Here is a 25070-nt window from a genome sequence, read left to right as displayed (position 1 = left end):
TCTGCTCTTGGAATTTTCTGTTTGTTGTGGCGTGGTCCTTGTCCATCGGTGGCTATCGACAAAACATTCCGAGGCACGTCCGTTGCCAATGCAACAGCTGAACTTGAGCTCCTTTGCTCTGTTTACGCTGCGTTGCCAGGACATCGAGCCTGTTGCACTCGCTCAACAGGTTTTGCTAGCCTTTTCGTTAGATATTTGTTTACATACAAGAGAAGACTACCGGCGTTGATAACAATAACATTTGAAACTTTCTTTCACTAATCTGAATATATTTTTTAAAATATAAATATAACTATAAAATACCGTATTGTTAACTATATTAATCATACTGTAAAATTTGTGTGATTCATGCTAATAATCGTTGGATTACAAACTCATCATGTAAAAATATATTATGACTTTAGCTAGAGAGTCGAACTAAATACATAATTCTCAAATTTATTCAGTTATTGGAAACACCAATAAAAATAATTTTAAGTTTAATTTAAAGGTATTTTTTAATTACTACAGTTCCGTAGTTAGTTTAATTAGGACTAACATTTACCTTTCCCCATTAACTGTTTAACAAGTTTAAACAAAATTATCCGTCGAACTGATTCTTGAAATTCAAACAAAGCGGCGATTTTATTTCACATCCAAATTATCGAATATTCCAAATGCTTTTGTACTTACAAACCATGGTTGGTTTATCCGCTATTTTGCACAATTTCGCCGCTCTGGCGCTATTAGCAGTGATGCCCATGTAGGTGAATGGTAACATTGTAAGTAAGGTCTCAAACCTTTTATTGATGGTAAGTGAACAAGCTATACATCGATGGTGGGAAACTAGAGCTGCAAAATATCGATAACTCTAACAGCTTTAATATATCGATGACATCGTTGGCGAGACTGATGTCATTCCACCACTAGTTGGTTTTTCAAAAAAATTCGAGACAGGTTGGTCGTGTGCGCGGGTGTTGTCGGATTTTATCGGAACATCAACAAAACTATGGATTCTTTTACTGATAAAATATACTTCCCGGCATCTTGACACTTCATTACTTTTATGTTTAACATTAACACAAGCGTGCGTGCGGTGGAAAAATTTCCCTCGTAAAAGCCCGAAATCACTGCCAAAAAAATAGTTAAAGACGTTACCAACGTTACGCACGCGTACAATTACAACTTACACACAAAAAATAACGCGAAAATGCTAATCTGAGTGAAAGTGCAAACAAATCAAATAAAATCAAAAATAAATAGCTTTATTTAGGCAATATTTTGTGCAACTACCTGTTCTGCAACAAATATACACACACACACAACAACAACATCTAACTGTTGCGCTCCGCCGGCTCTCTCCGTCTCCGTCTCTCCCACTCGCGTGCATTTGTGTTTGTGTGTGTTTCCACTTTTCAATTGTTGTTGCTGTTCGCCAAGTGCAAATAATTCGTTTATTTTGTTTTTAACCAAATTCATGTCCCGCTAACGGTTAAAGTCGGTCGTCTGCTCCAATTGGATACGCAAATATATTTTAACAGGTGCGTTTGCCCAACTAACTGTTTTTAAAACGGCTGCTAATTAGCAGAAGCTTAAAAAACACTGTAGAAGCGAAATGGAAAGAACCGAGAAAATCTGAATTAAGCAAATGATAAAGCAAAACTAGTTGGAAAGACTTATTAGTTAAAGGAACAACAAGTTAGGGCTCCATAGTAAAAATAAGAGAACTGAGATTCTCATTGTCACAATTTCCTAGCAAAATGTTTTATCTAGTTTTTATAACTACTTTCATGGGAATATATTACCTTATCTGATCTCTGTGTACATAGGTAAACACATACACTTATATATGTATGCATATTCTCTTAAATTAATAAACTTGGTTTATTTATACATACTTTATTGGTTAGGAATATTTAAAAGATTACTATAGAAGTTACTTATTCAATATTTAAAATTAAGTGTATTTTGTCTTTGGGCTCATAAATTTGTACTTTATTTATTTAAAACCATATTATACTTCAGTGATTAGGCAATTATTTTAGAAAATGTATACATATTAACTTTGTAGCCCACTGCCAACGTTAAATAATGCATTAAATTATTTAACCGAGTTGGTTATTAATTTCTTTGGCCTTTTTCAAATAAGTCACGCATTCTTAGCATTATTGATTGTCTAATGTCATTTGAAAAAGTTTAGTAGTATACAATTTAGTATCGTCTTTCTTGTCTTTTTTTTGGCAATTAAGTAAACGACTTTTGCGCATTTATTTATTTGGTGAGTGTGTTTGCGTGGGACAGTTGTAACATTTCCACGAATGCGAAAATTCGCAATTGTTTTTATTTGTTGATTTTGGGAGCCCCCTTTGCTTTTCGCTTGCAATTCTCTCATCGCTTTTATATATTGTGGGTTTGAGCCAGTTTCGTGCCAGCCGGAGACATCGTTGACTTTTTGTTTTGGTTTCATTGCTATTTCAGCTTTTGTTTCGACCCGCTCCCTCACTTTTTACTGGGCTTTGTGGTTTTTGGAGTTTGAGGAAGTTATGCCACCCATTAATTAATTAAAGTGCCGGGTATTGTCATCTATTTCCGGACCACCTGTCTTATCCTTATCCTACAGGATGCATCCCTACAAGTGGCTCATCTTGCACTCGAGTATCTGCTCTTTTTCCCTCAGTAATCTGAGATCCACTTGGCCTAAGATGGAAAATCAGCAGAGGCAGCTGCTTCCTCTTCCTATTGCATCAGGCTGCACAGTGTAATTTGATATTTCGTTCGTTTGTAAGTGCGTCCATTTCCCCTAAGTTCATTTTGGCCTCTGTTTAACATGCTTTAGAGGTTCTCGTTTCACATTTGCACTTTGCAAGTCTGCCAAAAAGGGAAAAACAATGCTGGCCAGCAAACAAAAGAGAAAAAAAAACCAAGAAAGAAATATACATTTTGCTGCTGGCTTGGAATATTTTGCCTTGGCACAGTTATGCGGCTTTGAGCATTTTTTTCTTGCATTTTTTTGCTTAATTTTCAGCTGGGGTGTCTTAATAACACATCATATAATTTACGTACACTCGTTGCCAGAAATCCCCTTTCGAATCCGTTTACCCAAAACAAATTAACAAATGATAATAAATATTTTAATGAACTAAAAGAGAAGCATTAAATGCAAAAGTCACAAAAAAATTTATACTTAATAATAATTGAGATTTTTTTAAAACTATGAATGCACTTTTTTCCTTGAATTCTCTAATATGTACTTTCTATCTTCCCAAACTAATTTATTACCAGTAAATATTGCCTTTCAATTGTTAACCCGTAACCAATTTAACCAAAAAGTCATTAGTATTTTAATTGTTGAGAAGCCTTTTACAAAATGCAATAAATGCAAAAGCGAAAAAATGAAAAAGCTTTAGCTGAAATTGAGTGTAATTAATTGCTTGAACTTCAACTCGAGCCGATTCAAGGTAAACAAGTTAAAAATAAAAAGATTTCGTATTTGTTTTTTAAATTTTATTTCACGTTGGTTTTTTTGTTTTGTTTATAAACGAGGCAATGACGAGAGAACTCGTGCCTGTTGTTGCTATTATTGTTATTGTGCCAAAACCTAAACAAGAACGAAAGGGGGAAAGAAAAAGAATGTAAATGAAGAGAGAAGACAGTATGTGAAAGAATTCAATTGTGTCAGATGCTTGTTTAAGTGGGGGTGAGAAAAGCTCCCTGCAGGGGTTGAATGAATGGCTGATTGAAGAGCCAGATGACGTCGCCAATTGACATTTAATTGGTTAAACAGCAACCTGAAAAACTCGCTGATCGACCGACTCACTGAATGAGCGACTCAAATGGAAATGCATTCAAATGCCATTCCATCAAACTGGGTCAAATGCCGCTTCTTCAACTTCCTCTTCTTCTTCCACCTGTGCTGCCGGTTCAATGCACCAAAAATAGAAGAAGAAGCAATCAATTAAGTTTTCCTTTTACTGTTTTGGTTCCACACTTAAAAAGTTTAAATTACTAAACCAAAACAATTTATAAAAGATATACCAAAATTGCTGCAAATAACACATTTTGAGTCAAAATAAATATATAAAACATTTCGCTGTTTATTATTTTTACTTTTCGAAAATATTTGAATGTTTTTTAAAGTGTAGCGTGTGAGGAAATCCTCTTTCCACATTTGGTTCTTCCACCTTTTTGAAGAGTCCGCGTCTACGTAGCCAAAGTAAATAATTGCGGTAAATGAAATGCATTGCAAACACACAAAAAGAACTCAAAAGGTGGGCGAGGAGGTGGGGGTGGTGCTGGGGAGGCGGGGCACTGCCACAACTTTAAACAGGTGTCGCATTTTATGACAGTCTGCCTTGTTTCCCTGTGTTTTTGTTTCTTTATTGTTGTTCTGTCATGTGTTGCCATGCGGTTGAATGTGTGTGCTTTGCTTTTCATCTTTGTTGGCGGCAGTGCATCTCACAAGCAACTATAACTTACATAGGTATATATATGTGCATACCAGGCTTTATATCTGTAATAGACTTCCGTATTTACCTTTTACTAAATAAACTAACTAGGGCTTGTTTTCATGCTTCAATTGTTTTAACACAAAGCGAAAGGGAACTTTACTGAAGCATAAAATGCTGTCAATACTTTTAAAATAAAAGGAAAATGGCGATAATGATTTTCAATATATTAATTTGATATATTATGGATATCAATTACGGATATTAAGGATATCAGTTACGGATATTACGGAGGATTAGGCTCCCCTAATCTGGTCTTCCATTGTATTAATTAAAAGCATAAAGCATAACTTCAGTTTTATCTTAATAACTTATGTTACTTAGAGTTTATTATTGATATACGATTTCATACATAATAATTGTTTAAATATAACTAGGAATATAATTCTTATTGGGTACTGTTTCGTGAACAAAAATTCCTCTTGCCTGATCTGAGTGTTTCGGCCTTATTTTCTTGACCTGCCCCAGTCTTTCCTTTCGAGATCTCTCAGACAAGTCTACAGATTCCGCCGGCTTTACTTCCGCCCCTTCACCTCCTCCGCATACCTAGAAAAATAGGGAACGGCACGCCTGCCTCATTATTCATTCAGCAAAGGCATTCACGAAAAACTTGACGTGGAATTTTCGCTCTTGTGGATTCTCTACGGGTCTCCTTGGCTTCCGCTTTCTGTTCGCGCCCGGAGAATTTCAAACCTGCGGGGAGGAGCACAAATTAGCGGGAACTGCCAGCGAAGCATTCACCGGATCAGAAATAGAGTGCAAACTAGAGGGAAATACGTTGAGAGGGAGTTTCTCCACGGGTGCCGACAGTTGGAGGCATAAAAATAAATTCACCGACTTAAAATAAAATATGTCAACATGGGCGCAAATGAGATTTGTCTTCTAGTTGATTCAGACGTGTCGTGGACTTACTAATTGATTTCAAAGTATACGGAGTGGAATGAGGATATACCATACAGTGCATGTCAGCGACATAAGGATTAAAAGATCAAGCTTTAAGCGAAAATTAGTGTGTGGACATTGGGACCTTAGTAAATATAATATAGGATATTAGCTGTTGGCACTCAGCTTTTAAAATAATATATTTTCCTTAATACAATCATTTTTAAAGTTTTATTTTCTTTTAATAGTTTCACTTAATGGTGCTTTTCCCAGATTTTGTCGCTTTTTCATTTCTAATTTCCACCACGTTCCCCTTCATTTCACTTCCCCCAGTGACCCAATTTTTCCGATTCAAGTGTTGTAACCAAATTTTCCTCTTTGTTTTTCCAGTCTGTGTTTTGTATAATTCATCAATATTGCTTCAACTTCTTGGGTATCTGTCTTTTTCTTTGATTGTTATTATAGTGTGTCTGTTTTTTGTGGGCGTTTTTTTTGTTGTTTATGTGGGGCGTTTGCTTTGGGACTTTGGGAGCTAATTCGACAGATAAGCTCATTTGAAGGCTAAGTGAGATATAGAAAATATATTATGTACTTTATCAAAACAAAGTAAGCCAAAATGTATTTTATTTTTAGAGTTTGTATGTCAATATAAATATTTTATTTAGTATTATTTTTATTCTTTTAAAACACTGTTGACCAGCACAATTTAAACACTTTTAAGAGGTATAACTATTTACAAAATCGCTATAAAAATCTCCTATAAAATTGAAAATCGGAACATGGTTAAATATAATTCGAAATATTATACAAAATACCGCAGCGAGTTTTTATTGCTTTGTTAGTTACTTAAGCAATTGATTGCTGTGTCGCCGAATGATTTACTAAAAGCACGTACTACATTTGAATTGCATTGCGGTTTAACGAAATTCTCGACTTGAGGCATTAAACACGTTTGCCTTTCCATGCATTTTTCTTGATTTTTCGGGTTAGATAAGAAAATTATTCTCCAAAGATGAACAGTTGAGGCGAGCAAAACTAATTGAAAAACAGCTGTTCATGCTTATGGAAGCGATTTCTCGAGCAGGTAGTTGGAAAATCTCCGCATCTGTTGCCACTTGAGGAAAAAAGGATCTGTCGAAATCTACGTATTTTCTCCTCGCTTTAATTAGGATTTTTCATCGGAATTGTGGAATTGTTCCATTGAAGTGTGCAATCCACTCTCGGTATCGGATCGAATTCGAACTCGCCCATTTGCCACATGGCTTGGAATCTTTAATGAGCCTCCTTGGGTTCATGTATCTCGTATTTTGGTACGTGCGGTTTCATAATCCCCAAGTATTATTGCGACAACAACAAGGCATCTGCATAATTATTAAGATACGTAGATGGATAGATGGATTACATGTGTGTGACAACACAACATACAAGTAATTGAACATCCTAGGCGATACTACTCCCCCTTTTTTCTTTCTCTGTTCCCATCGGTTCAATTTTTCAATTGTTTCCTCTCGCACAAGTTCAAGTTTATTAGTCATAAAGTGGATCGCAGGGGAAATCGTTGGAGGGCAGCCAGCTGGTCAAGTCTCGGATAACATCTAATAGAAATAAAACCGAAATTTAGTTGCATGCTGTCAGCGCACCGCCCCCTCCAATTCACGACTTGTGCTATAATTATACGATTCCCATATAGAGTTGGGCATACATATACGTATATGAGTTGTGTTCGTTTTTGGCGGGGGCGGGATGGAGATCGGGATCGAGTTTTTGATCTTTAGCATATGGCTAATGGTTCGGCCTTATGAACTGCAGTGCCTCGCTTTTATGAGCTGTATTTTTTTTGGCGTTAATGAATCGAAAGTGGCCTGAGAAATGGTTCAAGGCTGGATTGGGTCACTCGGTAATTGGGGGAAAATGTGTGTGATAAAATAGACATATCCAAAAGAGATTATATATCAATTCAAATATAAAAATGTATAAATATTAATTCGACTTCAATTTGATGACAGTAAAAAGTTAAAAACTTTTTTAGAATATTATACTCGTAAAATAAAAATTTGGATCAGTTATATAAAGTGAACTAGATATAAGCTTGTAACCATTAATCAGTTTGGATATAATGATAAGGAAAATAATAAATGAGAACAGTATATACTATTATAGACGATCCTCCGTATTCCACTGTTGCATGGGCACAATCTCCGATCTAAGCTGAAAGCTCAACCCAAGTTAATCACGACATTCTGCACCTCCCTTTTGTTTAGGAAATTCACACAATTCTTTATTCATTTATTTCTATTCCAAATATTTCTTGCTTTACTTTGCATATCAGGTAACGATAATTACAACGAAGCTGCGAACAAAAGAAAACCGTTCATGGGAAATATATTTTATAATCTCAATGGGCAGAAGGGAAAACGCATGGGAAGCTCGGAAAAGCTATGGCCCCTTGAGCATCTGCAGTAACTGTAAACCAAGCGGTTTGACTTCTTCTTCTTCTTCTAACTGCACTTCTTGCTCAGCTGGTTGTTCATTTTTTTTTTGCCTACTTTGTAACCGAACAGGCTTGGCTTTTAAAGATAGACATTTGCATTTATAACTTTGGCTAAGAATGTAAAATAAAAAATCAACTATTTTTATTTAGCAAAACTTAAACATTTGATAGGGTTCAGTTAATTATGTTGGATTTTTTATAATTTTTTCAAGTCAATAAATACTATGATTGATTTGCCATTCATAAATGAAAAGCTTAACCCAAAAATTTTACCCACTCCCATTGTTTGGAAAAACCCTGCGCAACAACTGGTATTAGCCAAGTTAATCAAGTGTCACAGCTGTCAGCCATGTGAACTTTTGGGGGTGGCAGCTCTCAGCAAAAAAACTTACACCCAACTTCAAAACATTATGCAAAGCAACCAAAGCAAAAGAAAACATTGCATAAGGGGAAAAGATTTCTGAGGTTTTTTAGCTTGGTTTTATTTTGAGTAACTTTCATCGATTTTTTCAGTGCACACTTTTTGTTGCTTTCTTTGGGTTCGAGCAGGGTTCATTGCTCTTTTGCTTTTGCATTTCCCTCAAGTCACCTCCATTTCCAACATTTCGCCTCCTTTGGTGGGCTGGTCAATGGTATATTTAGTTTGATTTCATTTGATTTGATTGCCGGCTGTGTGTTTACTATTTTCTTTGCTTTCTTTCGAACTTCAATCGTCGAGCCTCCTCAGTTTAATCACATATTTATGCTCATTATTGCATATTATTCCAGCTAAAAACGTTTTGCATCGAGCTAAGCAGACAATCAATATTTAATCACAAGTTTATGGTCAGTTTATTATGAAATTGATGACTTGGCCAGGATATGTAATTTGGATTATTTAAAGAGAAATTTGTAGGGAAAAAATAGAGAAAAGATTACATGCCATAATATCTTATTAATTATTAATTAATAGGGAAATATTGATGATGATTAAAAGTCTTTTTTTCATTTCGGAATAAGAAATATTAAAAAGCTTTAAATATTTGTTTCTCTTTGTTCAATTTATTTTGTTGTATATTTACAGTGATGAAGTTATAAATAGGTGTTAAGTATATAACAAACAACTTTTTTTAATAATTTTGTCCTTTTTGTTGAGTCTTTTTATTGGGCACTGTAATTTTACCTAATCCCCAAAACAAATGTTGACCTAATTCTGGTTTCTACAACTAACGGCCCTGACATATCAATCAATCAGCCATTCAAGACTCGAACAATTGTACTTACAGTATTTATAGATTTTTGTACCATACCTTCTCCGTCTGCCTTTTACACCCACAGTTTGACAATATGCCCAAAAGAAACGAAAGCGTGAAACTAGGAAAAGAAAACCGAAATTGTTGGAAAGGCAGAGCCACAACCAATTAAAAAAGAAATATAGGTAATTACTCACGCTTAGATCGGGGCCTTCTATATAAGTACTTAGGCCCTTAGTCATGCCTCAAAGTTTCGAGTAATTGAAGGGGCGGAAAGTGGGGACTAATGCAAGTGGCCAGGAAAGGAAGTAGTGTCCACAGAAAACCTCGACCCATTTAGCTAATGACGATTTGGGCTGATAATTTTCGTTTTCCTTTTGAACGGAAACAAAAAACGCACCTGTTGAAGGTTGTTCCTGAAAATTGTGACAAGTTTTGGTTGGGGAGGAAATGCAATTAATGAAACTGTATATATTGAATTACAGGACATTTAGAGAGTGTAAGAATTAAAAAACATTTGTCTTTGTTTGGTTTGAGGTTTATTTCTCTTCCTAAGCAGTAGTTTTAATTTTACTAAGTGCACTTAAAAGTTTAAGTCCAACCAACTTTCTCGTTTTCTTTTAAATCAATAAGTAATGCAGTGATGGGTTCGCTTTTTGCTCTTTTGCTAAACTTTCTGCGATTGCATGACGAAGTTGGCTTAGTACTTTGACCTATTGACCTGCATGTCATGTCTGCAGTCAATCGAATATCTAAATGAATTTCACAGATAACCAACTTGAGCTCTTAAATTTCTTATTCTCCTTTCCAGTTGCATTTTTTGTTCCTCCGAAATGGCGCCAATGCCCCGAATTCAGTTGCCCAATGGAAATGCATCGATAAAGGCCAATACAAATAATTTTCTTTATGCCGAGACGATGTCGGGCGATAGTAGCCCTACCCCAAGCAGCCCTCCTTCCAGTACAGGTAAATATTAAACAACTATATTTTGGTTGAATAAACTTTTAATCAATTATTTTTAATAACAAAGCGGGCGTTGCCAAATCCCAGTGTTCATCGCTTTCGGATGGCGAATCCTTTGAGGGCTATGGCGAAAATGAGTATCCCACCCAACTTCGTGAAGGTCGCAGCTCCAATTCCAATGGAAGCAACAACAACGGCAACCTTATAAACAATAATAATAACTTGAGCGTAGGCAATTCAAGCTCACACCACAACCACAGTGGACACTCGAATGACGGTAATAACAATTTAAATGGCAGCACTGGCATCGAACTCGATTTGGCCCCTCACGCCGGCTCATCAACACCACAAGAGTAAGTCTTTAAAGGTTATATACAGAGCATTTCAAATGTAGATATGGGTTTTTCACAACACAAACGAAATTTCATTGAAATTGATAGAGAATTTTGATTGGATTTGCTGGAATTGGAATCCTTTTAAATGAATTGAATTTTTGTATAAATTATAACCTTATAATCAAAACAAAATTGTTTGCAGATTGAATTCGCATATTTACTGCGAATGGCTGTTAGTTTATTTATTCTATTCAGAAATGCCTTACATAAGTATGTCATTTCATTAAGTAAAAGTTATAAAGACGAATAGACAATTAAATTTCATTCAGCTATACCCAATTTAATCGCTTGAAGTATCCACATTGAACTGGCTCGTATATTTCTATTGTTATTACTACTAACTGACTATTTTATTATCTCGTTTCCATTGTTGCAGTGATGACGAACTGAACATAATGCCCCGGGACAATTGGGCCAGGCGCAGTCTGCGACGAACTCCCACCAGGTAATCTCGCTCATTTGATCGGCCACCTCCCAAAATGGAAATCGAAGCGAATGCGAATTTCCTTAGTTGTCAGACATTTATAAGGTTGCCCACATAATCGGACTGAATACGTAATTGCCGTGAACAAAAAACAAAACTGACCAGGCCCAGAGACTTCACAAATTCAAAACTCTCAATTTGTCTGTCCGAGGCAACATAAAAAAGCGTATTTGGATAGTTAACCTTTTCTTTTATGTAAACCTGTGTTTGTCAGCTTGTACATTTGTATGTGTGCTTGTGTGTGGGGCATAAAAAATGCATACACAGATTGAAACCAGTTTTTTCTATGCTCTGTCTTGGGCACATGAAACGCTTTGGGCCGTGATTCATGCGTGTCTCTGTCTTCGAGTCTCGGAATCTCTCACATCACAGTGATCGTGCCTCTCTTTCTATTCGCGTTCACCCGTCTCTTTCTGGCTGTTTCCGCCTTTGCTCAACACTTGGCCAAAGCCGTGGTGAATTCACAATTCACCTGATCGTAAGAGAGTCGCGAAACTCTCTTAAATTATACCGTGATGAGGTCTAATTTTATCAGTGGCTAGTAACTAAATGGTTAAAAATTAATAAAAGAGCTGTCTTAAAAGGAGGTTTAAAAAATTAGTAGTAATAATATATATTTTTTTGTGTTCGTATTTCTATATTTTATTCTACTTTCTTTATTTAAAATAATATTGATTCTTGTATTTTTAATAAGATTCTGAATTTCCCATTAAATTATTAATGACTGCTCCATTTTAATGGTGTTTTGAGCTTAGCAACAGATCCCTTAAAAAACAAAAAATATAAAACCATCTTAAGTTCCTCAAATTGATAAATCATTTTTCTTACAGCAATCCTGATAGTTTGTCCCAGCGTCGTTGGGGATCAATGAGACAGTAAGCCCTCTCAAATATATTTTCTTTGGGTTTTCATGTAGAGCCTCATAAATATCATAACCCTCATTTTTGGTCCCATTTGGTTTTGGTATATTGATTTGTAAATAAAAGTCTTATAAGTTATATATTAATAATAATATTGGTATCCTTAATTATCAGCTGTATAAAAGTTATTTTGGTAACAAACTAGATGTCTTATAATTTGCAAATATTATTATAAAACTTATAATTCCAAAGCAAAAATTAGATTTATAAAATTCCATTACTAATTCAATTTGTTTCTTTCGTAACGCAATTAGATAGTTTTCACAAAAATCATTTTCACGTTATCTTTTCCCAAGCTTGTTAATTCGAACTATAAGTTGGCTCATATTTTCCCATTTTTCCATTAGTTGGTCTAGTCAATTGCCTGTTTTTCTCCACCCAAATTAGTTATCAGTTTTTACCATCTTTTTCGGCTGTTTCAATTGTTGTACAAGCGAATGTTCAATTGGGTAATTTTCAAGAGCTTTCTTTTCGCCATCACCCCCGAAAAACCGAAATTTATGATTATTGCCTGCGGGCTGTCATAAAAGTTACAGCAAACCAAAATTGCTCTTTTTCCTGGGACTTAATTGCAACGCAGACTATTACAAAAGTCAAACGAATATGTAAGATTTATAGCAAGAGATTTTGGTTAATAGAATGAGAACACTGAGATTGGATCTACTAGTATTTATATAACTTCCTTTGGCAGTTCTGCTTGTCAACTGAAGACCATGTTTCCTGTTGCCATCTTCTCGGCCCAAAAGTTGTTTGGCCGCTTTTGTGAACTCTTCTCAGGGACCAAGTGAAAAGGTTGAAGGTAGAAGATGCGGGTCATTCTACTCTCCCCTCTTTTTGGCCAACTCCTTCCCGCTTAACTTGGCTTACAAGTTTCGCTGACTGGCTGGGGTTGTCATGCCGTTGGAATTTACTTTTTCGCTCAGGCGATCAGAGGAAGTGGAGAGGGTCCAGAAACAGGTTTAACTTGCGGCAATTGTTTACTCTTCAGAATTTAGGCCGGCACTTTTGTCAAGTCGCAAAAAAATAAGTTGACCCAAAATAAAACTCAGTTTGGTGTTGGCCAAATGGTTTTTGGGATATCGAAGTTGATATTGATATTTAGTTACATTTAATGATTTGTTATTTTAGTTGATTTTAAATATTAAACAGCATTAACAATCTTTCTTAACCTTTCTTTAAATCTTGAAGGCGGCTAAAACAATGCGAGAAATCTGCAAAAATAATTAGATTTCTCTGCGTTAAAGGCGTGTGCAAATCAGTTAACCCCACGCAGGCTGTAAATTGTGGATGCTCTGTCAACTTTCCGGACCTTCAAGTTCCCAGGGCTTCTCCTCTTTTTGAATCTCTGGCTGACTTGAATTTGTCATGCAAATGCCTTTGTTTTTGCTCATCTGCTGTGAACATGTTTTTCCCTGTCTGCACTTGGCATTCAACAAAGTTGCTCTGGGAAATGGAGGGGGAAAATGCAGCTACAGAACTGAGAACAATTAAGGGAAAAGAGATTAAGATCTGTATATTAAAAGAGAGCTCTGGAAATTTCACTATTTATGCATCTGTAATAGTTTTGTAAGCTACTTGAAAGTTTTCGAATAAAATATCAAAAATAACTTTTACAAAATCAAAAGTTGTAGTAAACTGAGAAATTAACTTTATCCAAATTGTTCTAGACTTCAGTTCAAATTTGTAATAACAGCAAGCAACATCCATCTATTTTTTTGCGTTAAACAAACAAAATTGTTGAACAAGATAAAGAAACGAAATTCTGCCTAAAGATGTGGGAGTATCGCCAGGATATTAACCTTGAAACTTCGGTGAAAATGTCACCGTATTGCCATTCTTGGCAATCGGCTTGTTGGTTTTTCCTAAAAGGCGTGGACATGTGGAAATTCTTAGTATCGGACCGATCAACGACTTACCATGTCATTATGTCGATTTTTCTGATCGGACTCTTTTGGATATTATTTAGATGGGTAAAGCGTAAGAGGAGCGAAGTGAGTTGATCTGTAGTTCAATAAATTATGTATATAGCATTATTTGAGATATTTCATTAGGTGCCCATGTCGGAGATAAGATCGCTGAGAGATCGTGTTCAGTATGTCAGTGAGGATATTGTCAAGTTGCAGGATGCCCTTGATGCGGCCAAGTCGATACCTAGTATTTCCCATGTGGTTATAGACCAGGTTAATGCCGCCTTGCATGAGAGAAAGGAAGAGGAAGAAGGTAATGAACAGGAAAGTAATGAACAAATGGATGTTAAGCCTCCAGAATCTTTTGAAGTTCCCGAATCCGATGAAATTCCTGATTCTTCTAATGCAATTGCCAAGAAGCCCCCTATTAAACCGAAACCCATTCGAAGTTTGTCTTCCAATCGGCGTAATACAGATGAAAATGCAAATGTGGAAAATGACCAGGATCAAAAAAATTTACGTAGACGTCAGAATGTGCCGAGTCCTTCATGGAAAATTTAGATAATTTTTTTATATCACTGAGGAAGCAAAATGTAAACCCTATAAATTATTTGTTAAAATTGCAAAGTCTACTTTAACATAAATGTTTGTACTACTTTATAACCATGATATAAATTTGTAGTTGTATAAACATTTTTAAAACCTGGTTTTTTTGTGTTTGTTAAAAATATTTAATTTTGGCCCAATAGCTGTCCCTATTAACTTTTCCAATGCCTTAGTTCAACCTTGACATCTCGCCTTGGAAAACGTTTAGTTTTAAGTGATTTTCAATTGTCTTTCGTTGTATTTCTCACCTATTTCGTTGTTTATCTCAGTTTTCCCGCACATAATTCCCAAGTCTACCATTGTTGGCCCTCAATTAGCTTTGTGGTGGTCGGCTGCCTAATCGAGGCATTTTCCTGGCCACTTTGCGGGGGCCCGACTTTGCTGGCAGTTGGCTGGCATTTCTTGGCTAATTGGCAGACTCGGCGACAATTCCACGTTTTTTGCTTGCATGTTGTCCAATGATTTGGCAGCCGAAAGCAGCTCGAAAGTTTCGTCTGACGCCAATTTGGCTTCGGTTTGAGGTAGCTGGCATCTAATAGATACTTGAGAATGTTCACTGCCTGCCAGATTTGTTGATGTTGTTTGTAGTTTTAGATTTTAGTTTCGCCGGCCAACATGTTGCAGGCGAACAAGTTGCGTGGGAAAGCGCAGAGGCTGTAAAAGAGTTGCCAGACAAAGCTAGGAAAAGTCAGTCTACTGTTAATAAAAAATCTCACGATTTACAAAAATTTGAGAACTAAAATGACTAAACTAATATCTAAAGCCAATTAAAGTAATAAAAACAGAAATTTATTAATAAAAGCATTATTTTACGTGATCATGTTTTTTTTGAAACTCTCTTTAAAAATATTTAGATTTTATTTTGACAATAAATTAAAAATAATCATATTAAAACTATAAATTACCTTTAAAACAATTTATTATTATTTATTATTTTGAATAGGAAGAATTTTTAGATAAATTATACTTGCTTTGAATCAGTTAATAGAATCTTAACCCTCTAAGCCCCAAGAGTGCCTTGAGGCACTCATTATACTTGCGTTATTGTGGAAAGTGGCATTAGAGGGTTAAGAAAACAGCATCCAACGTATTTTAAAAATCGAACATGTAGTTATACTATTTTTTTTTATCTAAAATGGTCCATAAAACCCCTCCTTGCTTATAGGCAGTTAAAGTAAATTTTTTTTAACCGTAAGTCAGTAGTATTTTCCTGTTACCTACAACCACTTTTTCACTCGCCGACTATTTCAATGCGTCTGGCAACCGTTTGAACTGCAACAGAAATGCCTTTGGCCTTCTCAGCGTCTCTCCCACACACACTTGTTCGCTCTTTTGGCCCGCTCCCGCTTTGTTTATTATTTGGCTTGTTGGCTCTCCCGCTTCGAACCTGTTTGTTGGCCGCCTTAGATTGGCAAGCGGCTAAAAAGTTGGAATGTGGTTTTTGGTTTTAGTTCGAACTTCGCTTTAACCGCGAGCGGATGTCAGATAATTTTTGTCACCGTTTTGGACCGATTTCATTATTTATTAATCGCCAGAGAGTCTGTAACTAGTGTTCCGGTATAAAACCGAGAAAAAAAACAAACATACAAAATTCCGCCGCATCCATTGAGAAAACAAAAGTATGTGAAAGTGTGTGTGTGGCCTTTATATGGATATATATATGTATTTTTTGGGGGCTCCAGACAACGCGTCGTATGTGAAACATTTGTGCAAATATAGATTTAATTGTGATTTTTTCGGTTTTGTTTTTGGCCATAAATTTCGCTTTCCACGGAATAGAAAACGATTTTAATTTGAGCCGCGCGGTTTTATGAGATTTCGTACATAGTTTTGTGCTGTAGTTTACACTTTGGTAATTTACGGCGTCACGCCTTAATGACGTTCAACTACCATCACCGCCATAATGGCCACTATAACAAGAGCACTCTTCGGCCATATAGTATAGTATACTGCACATTCCCATGCAAAATCGGACAAGGCGGTCGGTCGGTCGGTCGTTTCGTCGTCTCTTTATTCTTCTCGTGCGTTATCCTCTTCTCCATCTTCGACATGTGTGTCTCGTCTTTTGCACGTGACTTTTCCCCGGGTTTCCACGGGGCCCACGCCCTTTTGTGCTGCACTTTTCCCATGCATTCAGCCAAATTAAAGCCCCATTTACACACTGGCTGGTTAAAAATAGGTGCATAAACAATGTTAACAAAAGGTGTATAGGTTACTATTGTCACTCTATACCAGAAAATACAATTGCTTAGAAATTTATAAACTGAGAAATGTTCTTCTCCTTCGTCTTATTTTAGTTTGATTAATTGAATTCAATATTCAAAATACTTCTTAAATTTTTTTGCATTTTTTTGAAAGCTAAATATTTTAATATTTTTTATTCTGTTGCTTTAATTTATTAGAGATATTTGCATTTCAAATTTAAGAAAGTTTTTAATGCAGCAGTAACTGAGTGAAACGTTCTTATGAATTTTTACACAACAAATCAGGGGTTTTAAAAACTACTTGGAACAACGTTTTCCATCTCTGCCAAAAAAAGGGCTTTCTGAAATCATGATTAATGATATCTTCCCAAATGGCACCCTTGTTTCGACACCTTTAAAAACCAGTAACGACAGAGCCAATCAACTGGGGCTCTCGAATGCGTTGGGAGTTGAAAGAGTAATCGACGCGTGGAAGCCGGCCAAAAGTGCAGTGCCCATTGCCACACTCACCGCATCTTCAACTCGGCTTTTTGGCCCTTTCCTGCTCGCAACGCATTGTCGAGAGCCATCAATCACAATCGAATCAGTTTTATAGCCTTAATTACACGGAGAGCAGCCGTATAAATGTTGCCCGTCCGCAGCTGAACAATTTCATTGTTAGTTGGTCAGCGCAGTCGAGAGTGCACTTTTCCAGCGATTTTCTTTTCGATTTTCGAGCTTTGGTTTCGATTTCGCTGCCTGAGAGCGTTTAACGACGTTATCAGAGCGATTTTCCAACAGCGTGTTGGTAAAATATTAACCATCCTCTCATCGACTTTAACTGCGGTTTGGTTTTGGTTTCGGTTTGGTTTCAGTTTGGTTTGGTTTGGCTTGGCTGTTCGGCTTGAGGAGATTTATAATGAAAAGTGAAGTGTGGCTGGCGGAGCCGTCAATTGCGAAAGTGTGTCTAATTTGCCGATGATGAGTGCGAGTGCGTTTTCTCGAACGAAATTTCCTTTTCTGTGGCAAAAACGAGCTAACAATTTGTTGAGCGCCTCATAAACCAAATAAAAAGTGAAGTTAACGGATGTGCAACATTTTTCTGTGGGAGTGTAAGCCATCGTAAATCCAGGAAGATCTATAAGAAATCATTGATGTATCATTAGTTTTAATGATGATGATCGCACTATAAATTGTTGTCATTAAAGTACTTTATAGTGTTAGTTTAACGAGTTTGACGAGAAACTAAATTAAAAGTGCTGAAAAACGAACAAAGTACATTTCGCTAAACTGATCAACCTTGAAGTTTTATATGCTGCTAGAAACTAAGACAGCATTACTAATCAAAATCAATTAAAAATTGCCTAACTTTTATTGTGTTTAATCGACAATTCTGCTCGTATTAATTTCGTCAACATTTAATTTGTGTTAACACCTGTAAGAATAGAAAATTAATACACAAAGGAATTATCGTTCTACTCCTACAAGCCATTATATCTTATCGAAATCGTGGTAAAACAGACCTTATCGTTTAATGTCAACAAATTAAAGTCAATGACGTTCACAATGCGTACAATGGCATTTAAAACTGATAAGCAAATGAGCTAACCAAACAATAAAAGATAAACCGCTTAGTAAATTACAAAATAAAAGGAATCTGATCTCACCTAAATGGATGATGAGTATTTTGAGTACTTTCCTTATGACCGTCGTCGCAGTCATTTGAGAGACATGTGCGTATAAAGTCCTTACCTAAAAACCTTCACCATCTCGATGTTGTTGCACTTAGTCGTATTCATGTTGTTTGTTGTATTCATAGCTAGTTCTTAAGAGAGCTCACCAGACACGCCCACTGAAAAAAACTCGCAAACAACAAGAAGTCACCGCCCACATGTCCATAAATACTTTCACTTGTCCGGCAACAAAAGACGTCAATTTCTTCTTCACTTTAACTGCGTCTCAAGGCATTGTTTCTTTGGAAATCGCAACAATCGCGACATTTTTTGACCCCTTGTAATTTTGTTACCATTTCTAAAGAAACCAACTGAAGCACATCAAAATGTTTGTTGAGGTAAAAGTTTTGTAGTTTATTAAAAATACGAAACATTTAATTAGGGGAGTGTTTTTATGTTACAAGTCAGTAAGCAAGAGGTATTTATATATAACATATTATTTAAACAATGTTAAATTAGATTAGTAATAGACATGATTTATATGTTTTAATTTTCAAATTATTCCAGTTAGCAATTAAAGCACATTTAGCAAAAAGTGTTTGCAATAGAACGTAACCATCATCGTCAATTTCATTGTTGCATAAAGATTCTTAATAGTTTTTTTATTTTTATAAACGTAATTAAAGAAAAAAGTCATGAAATTAAATTAAATTTGGGTGCTCTTTCCTCTCATAACCTTTTTACAATCCAGCCCTTTCTCCGGTTTTCTTAAAATTTAATGAATACCCAGCCTTCTATTTCATAATTAAGTTATCCACAAAAATCTAAAAGGCCTCAAGATACTGTCGTAACCAGGCGAAAACCAGTCCAAAAAAATAGTTGTTTTTAATAGTTTCAATTAGCTGAACTTCCCAGGCGCTTAATGAGCGGTTTGCAAGGCGAAGCACCTGAAGAGGGGCGGGGGGCGTGGCCAGGTGAGTGAGCAAGGTGTGTTTCACCCTTTGGCAACAGCGCTGAAATAACTGTAACAGTCAGCCCAAAACCACTGTGCATTGAGGCGTTTCCCTGTGAACAACAATTTCTGCAATAGAAAACTTGATTTGGGCAGCCAAAATACAAAAAAAAAAAAGCTTCCGCCAGAGAGGCACACAATTATGTGGGTCAATCTCACCTGACGGGGACAGGTGTTTGTCTAACCAATTTTTCCCCTTTTTTTTGTGTTTTCTTTTCCCCTCCTTTATTTTTGCATAATCCGATCGTGATTGATTGACGCGCTTTGAGGATTGGCGCGCAAATATGAGACATAAATTGCACTAAAGAAAGCCAGGGATAAATAAACAAAGCGGAATACTGGAAATAAAAGAAACTCGGAGAGATAATAGCTATAAAATACAAACTTGACTGGCGGCCATTGTCTGCTTCTGTTTTTGTTTTGAATTTTAAGCAGTAAAGTTCAAGAAACTTTTGCCACCTTTACTTAGTTGATTATTTAATTTTTGAAGACCCTCGGACCGGGTCTGGGGATCATTAAAGTTTGACTTTTACTTTAATCTGAGCCGGGCCTCATAACAAGTACGGCAAACTGTTAACCACTTCTGTGTAAAGACATAAGTCGTTATATGAAGGTTTCTTTTGTCAGGTGACTTTAGTTTGAGGAGATGGCTGGGTTTTCCCCTGCATTCAATTAACGATTTCTTGCTAAAAGGTGCAAGTGACGTAGTCAACGTTGTAGAGTTAAATGAAGTTAACTGATGGTTTTTGTTCCTTTGGTTTTTAACACTTTGTGAGATAAACAGGAACATTAAAAAACTGAGTAAAAATTTCAAATAGCACTATCTCAGAATATAATATATTTGTCAAAAGAAAAAAATCTAGCTGAATCACGAGCACTTCTAAAACGTCATCCTCGTTCCCATTAAATGTATTCTATTTCTATTACACAATCTCTAAAAGCCGACAAATAAATGTAATAAACTACATGAAAATATATATTTGGTTATGACTGCAATCCGTTCTAAATAACAATTGAAATGCCTTTGAAAGCTCCCTCTCTCTCTGTTTTGTGAGCTCCTCCCGTTCCCACCCATGTCAAGGGGTCCCTCATAAGGGTTAACGAAGCGGAACGCATTTCGAGAGGGGATAGAATAAAGCAGGGGGAGTGGCAAGTGGGAGGTAGGGAAATTAGCTTGCAATGGTTGGTAAAAAAGGTAAATCAAAGGGGAAATAAGTGGTAGACTTTGATATTCAACAGGTGTTTTGGTAAAATTCTTTTACAGTTTGTTTACCTTTAAAAATTTTAAAAATATTACAGCTTAAAAAGTGTGTTGGGAATTTTAATCAGGTCCAACAACTTGAAGTTTAAGTAAGAAATCTGTAAAAAAAAAGAATACCTCGGCAATATTTTCCGGTCAAAGACTCAAAGTTCATTCAAATTTGATAGCACTCCCTCTCCGTAATTCAAGGTTACCCAAAAAACGGAAAACTCATTCAGTAATTCCAGCTCCACTCCCCAATAAAACCCCTCCCCATTCCACTCCTCCTCCAAATGCTGCCAACGACCTTAATCATATTTAAACAGTTTTTTTTTTTGGTTGCTATAGAGTTTTCAAGTCATTATCTTGATTGTTTTTTGTGTACAATTAACTGTCATTTTTTGATTCGTTATTTTCTTTTACTGCTTTGTTTTTTGTGGATTTTTGGCTGTGTTTAATGTGAGCAAACAAAAAAGTATATTAAAGTAATTTTGACTGTAATATGAAGTTATATAAGTCATATTTATTTTTAAACTTATTCGCAACTTCCTCTTTATCACATAATGAAGCACTTAAAATAATTTTACCATTTGAATTAAGTTGTACGACATTTAAAAAATTGGTTTGCCTTGAACATAAATAACAGCTTAGAACTACTTTTAAAATTAATGCAATGATATTGTTATTTAACTAGTTTTTGCATTATGCAGTGTAGATATAAATACTGCATTTATTTATTATGCCATATGTGGACAGCTGCCCCCAGTAAAATACCACTTTTGTTTACCGAAAAACTTGCTTTTGTAGTCAGACGATTTCAAAGTTGCAACTTTTCGGCTGCCATTTAATGTCAACTCCACTTTGCATCAATAAAATGCCAGCAGACCACTGACGCATAAAAAGCAGCTATACAACTAGCCGCAAAAATATTGTTTTTTTTTTTTTTTACTTTCTGCATCTGCCTTTTGGTTGCTAAAATTGCGCAACATTTTGCAGCAGGTCCCCTCAACACTTTTTGGCTTTGGTCAATTTGCAATAATTTGCTGGCTTGTTTTTAGATTTTTTGCTGCATTTTTTACGAGCACGCAACTTCAATTTGTATGTTGTTTTTGCATAAAGTAAATTAAAACATAAAATAAAGTTGCGTTCGTTGAGCAGAGTGCCATAAACCCAGATGAGATAGATTTTCACGAATGTTTTATGGTCTTGGCTCAACTACACTCAAAAGTGGGCTAATGAGTTCAGTTGGGGCCGAACTGACACAGAAAGAGGCTAAAAAAGTGGACTGGCTAACGTTTTGTTCGCAAACTTTTCTGGCTTTGCAAATTTCGCTTCATTTCTGGTTTTCAATTTTCCAAAACGGAAACTATTTGCGGTTTTCATATCTACGCGTTTTATGGCTCGGCTAAAGCGAAACATTTTCCATGCATTCGCCATGTGAGATCACCTCAGATAGAAACCGCAATAAAGAAAACAAAACACTTATAAATGTAGCTAATGTTAGGGCTTGACAAGTATTTGATTATTAGAGAGATAGTTTAAATGTTTGTAGTGGATGATAAGCTGTGAAAATGATAAATTTCAAAGGTTTGCTACCTTAGAATGAAATATTTATTAATTGCTGTGTTTAAATGTAATATGATTTGTTTTGTTTGATTAATATGAAATATGTTACAGCGTAGACATGAAAATATTTTCCACAATTAGCTTTTAGCTGCTCTTATTTTGCTTCAATTTACTTTTTATTTTTAAAAACTTAGTTCCTTCCAAAATATATAAATAAAGACACTTTTCCGGCACCTTTCTTGCATCTCCCATTTCCTTTCTCCTTCATTTGGCTTTCAGCATTGGTAGTTGCAAAATGTCTCCCACCTTTGACCCATTTTCCCGATGTGCACTTTACACAAACAAACATTTTCCCCCCACTTTTCCACTTTTACTCGAAATTCAGTCGTCTGCGTCTTTGTCTCTATCCAAGTGTCTTTATCTGTCTACATCTACATCTTTCGCAATTATTTTGTCTTTGACGTTTCGTTGCTGTTACAATTTCTTGGCTGCAGTTTGTTTCTTTTTTTTCAGTTTTTTTTACCTGTTCGCGTGGGTGGCGCATTTTTGTTGTTTTGGGCGCAATAATGGGTAGTGTTGTTTCTTTCATTATCACGTGTTTGGTTTCCTTTTATTTTTGTTTGGCTGCCTGCGTCAAGTTGTTTTACAAGTTGCCTTTCTTGGCAATTCCCTTTTCTTTTTTTTTGTTGGCCCCTCAATGCCAGCGAATTTATTTGCATTTCGAATTGCTAGAATTTCATCCATTTGGGCTGAAGGGCTTCTATAGGTTGTGGCTGATTTGGGCTAAGGGTTAAATTAGCACTTATCCATCCTTAGCGGCTTGAAGGTTTTCTTTCTAAGTGTTTAATTCTATTGAATAATATTGCATATACTGATTTATGTTTTCATTATAATTTTCAGTTCCGGTCGCCGACAGATCAGTTCAAATGCCTTAGCCAGGTGAGTTCTTTATATTTTAAAATATTTATTGTAGGAGCTCTTTTGTAGTATATTTGGTAACTTCATTGCTATTTGAATGTTTTTGCTTGTACTTAAATACCAAAACTAAATATCGGTTATAAAACATTGCTTAACATTGCTCAAAAAGCAATTAAACAAATTTTGTAATCTGAAAGCAAATGGTAAAAATTGAAAAAAAAAACATGTATATTTATTGCACTGGTTTTTCTTCACTGTTTTATACAGTTTGTGATTCACTGAAAAGTCGGTTAGCGTCTTTGGAACAATGTATAACAGAAAGTCTCCCAAACTGTGAATAACTCAGCAGATACGCAAACCGTTAGCGGTGTAACATAGGTGGCGCCAATATACACGTAGAGCGGTGTAAAAATGAAATGTTGGTGTCCTCGCTAGTCACAGTTCCAAATTATAACAGTTTAAAATTAAAAATTTCGCGCACAAATAAAATAAAAGCATTGAGGCATTGTATTTTATTAAAATATCAACGATGTAAAATAACAAAAGATCAAAGTTTTTCCCTGCAATTTCATTAAAAAATTTAAAGTAGTAAAAAAAATTTTATAGCTTAATACCATTTATTATTTTTTTTATTAAAAAATATAAACTATTTATTTCAGCCAACTCTACAGATCATCGAGCTTTAACTCATCGGGCCGTAGCTCCAACTGTGATACCACTGAAGACATGTACAGCGACATCAGCTTGGAGAATCGTCATGACTACGATTATAGGGTAAGTACCACCTATTAAATAATCAAATTAATTTAATAAAATTCAAGTGCAATTCCAAATCCATCCCAACAAACTTAAGTTTTGCAATTATTTCTTAATAATAAGATATCGTTTAGACAACACGCATTGCTTCAATCAAATCCAAATTAGTTTCTGCAACTTATTACACGTTTTTTCACAAATTGATATCAAAGATTTTACAATGGAGAAAAAAAAGTTAACTGAATAAATAAATAAATCTGTCATTGCATGATTGTGCAAAAATAATGAGACAAACTGTCACTGTCTGATATTTCATCAAAGAAATTGCTGATGAGGAGTCATAATCTGCACTTGAGCCAAATTCGCAATTGTGAATTTATTTCACAACTTTCATGTGTGCAAGCTTGTAAGACATTTTCATTGCGACGAAATTCCGAAAATATTTCGACTTGGTTGATTGCCATTTCTATGTTCGTTGGGAAAAAAGTTCCCTGGAAAAAGTGAATCTGTGACTTTTCACTTTGGATCTTCGGCCGCAATGAAATAAAACGTGTTTTCTTTCCCTCAATCGCTGTGGCAGTCACCTTCGCTGGTATTTTTCACTGGGGGAGTTCGTGGCTACTTGGCAGGTGAAATTCAGTTTTCAGGTCTTGTGTGGGTTGCCGTTGTCTATCGCGATCTCCGCGGATCCAATTCGATTGTGCTCCACCGACTATTATATAAAGCGAAAAAAGCAAAAGCATTTCAACAGGCTCGCCGCAATTGGCCATGGCCAAAAGGGGAGTGCACTGGCGCCTCAAGGTCATTGAAATTCACTCAGCCTCCCTCGAATTACCGCCAATTAGATTTCCCACTGGCCAAATGATGGCGTTCAACGTAAGAGCTTTTTTGATTTGGTGCCAAAGTGGTCGGAAAAGCATTTGGGCCTTTGGCTGTATATTTTCGCTTTTGTTTGAGGAAATCATCGTGTGAGGAAGAACTAAAATGTTTAGTAGTTCCGGTTGGAATTCAAATATCGATATAAGAAGAAGAAGGCAATAATTTAGATAAAAATATATATAGCAGTGAAAAGTCATAATGTTATGTATTTTTTTTGCGTTCAACACAAAATATTTGTTTTACCAAAACTTTCTTCAATTAATCCGACAACTAAACACTTTTTAATATTTATCATATAAAGCCGAACACTTTCTTTCCTGCCATCTTAAGCTTTAAGACTTCCCGCAAGAAAGGAAAGAAAATAAAACTGAGAGCTGATAGGGATACAACAATGTTATGGCAATGCGACAGATGTAAAATTGCTTTCTGCATAAATGCTTAAAATAAACAGATAAAAGGAGTATGTAACTGGTAAAAGT

The 25070-nt window shown here is 35.7% G+C and overlaps 2 protein-coding genes and 1 long non-coding RNA gene across 9 annotated transcripts in view; 2 read left to right on the top strand and 1 right to left on the bottom strand.

Moving 5' to 3' along the window:
- The first annotated feature begins 920 nt into the window (after positions 1 to 920).
- The window catches only part of LOC108086921 (rab11 family-interacting protein 4B), a 44593-nt gene continuing 20443 nt past the window's right edge, over positions 921 to 25070 (top strand). For 3 of the 7 annotated variants that reach the window (XM_017184018.1, XM_017184016.1, XM_043207823.1), the window contains exons 1-7: positions 921 to 1520; positions 9901 to 10055; positions 10120 to 10405; positions 10824 to 10892; positions 11762 to 11806; positions 22939 to 22977; positions 23616 to 23730. In XM_017184018.1, coding sequence (XP_017039507.1) covers positions 9923 to 10055; positions 10120 to 10405; positions 10824 to 10892; positions 11762 to 11806; positions 22939 to 22977; positions 23616 to 23730 — 687 coding nt within the window. In that variant the 5' untranslated portion in view covers positions 921 to 1520; positions 9901 to 9922. Of the gene's footprint in view, positions 1521 to 9900; positions 10056 to 10119; positions 10406 to 10823; positions 10893 to 11761; positions 11807 to 15822; positions 15984 to 18058; positions 18281 to 22938; positions 22978 to 23615; positions 23731 to 25070 lie in introns of those variants that run through there. The other 4 variants (XM_017184020.1, XM_017184019.1, XM_043207822.1 and 1 more) reach the window with 3 other exon arrangements.
- LOC108086926 lies at positions 8302 to 9268 on the bottom strand. The gene is made up of 2 exons (XR_001771151.1): positions 9121 to 9268; positions 8302 to 8646 (listed from the first exon to the last, which is right to left on the bottom strand). It is a non-coding gene; the product is annotated as an uncharacterized LOC108086926 (long non-coding RNA).
- On the top strand, positions 13517 to 14464 carry LOC108086924. Its single transcript, XM_017184026.2, has 2 exons — positions 13517 to 13842; positions 13903 to 14464. Exons 1-2 carry the CDS (start codon positions 13624 to 13626, stop codon positions 14317 to 14319), a joined length of 636 nt encoding a protein of 211 aa, XP_017039515.1. The 5' UTR covers positions 13517 to 13623; the 3' UTR covers positions 14320 to 14464.

This window comes from Drosophila ficusphila, unplaced genomic scaffold (genome assembly GCF_018152265.1).
Source record: "Drosophila ficusphila isolate 14025-0441.05 unplaced genomic scaffold, ASM1815226v1 contig_286, whole genome shotgun sequence".
NCBI classification, from domain to species: domain Eukaryota; kingdom Metazoa; phylum Arthropoda; class Insecta; order Diptera; family Drosophilidae; genus Drosophila; species Drosophila ficusphila.
The sequence above is the reverse complement of the archived record's forward strand: the minus strand, read 5'-3'. Positions and strand labels throughout refer to the sequence as shown.

Excerpts from the sequence above, each read along its gene's own strand:
- LOC108086924 (XM_017184026.2), top strand. The coding sequence starts at position 13,624 with ATGTGGGAGTATCGCCAGGATATTAACCTTGAAACTTCGGTGAAAATG. Across the intron at positions 13,843-13,902 it reads TAAAGCGTAAGAGGAGCGAA|GTGCCCATGTCGGAGATAAG; the intron begins GTGAGTTGATCT and ends ATATTTCATTAG.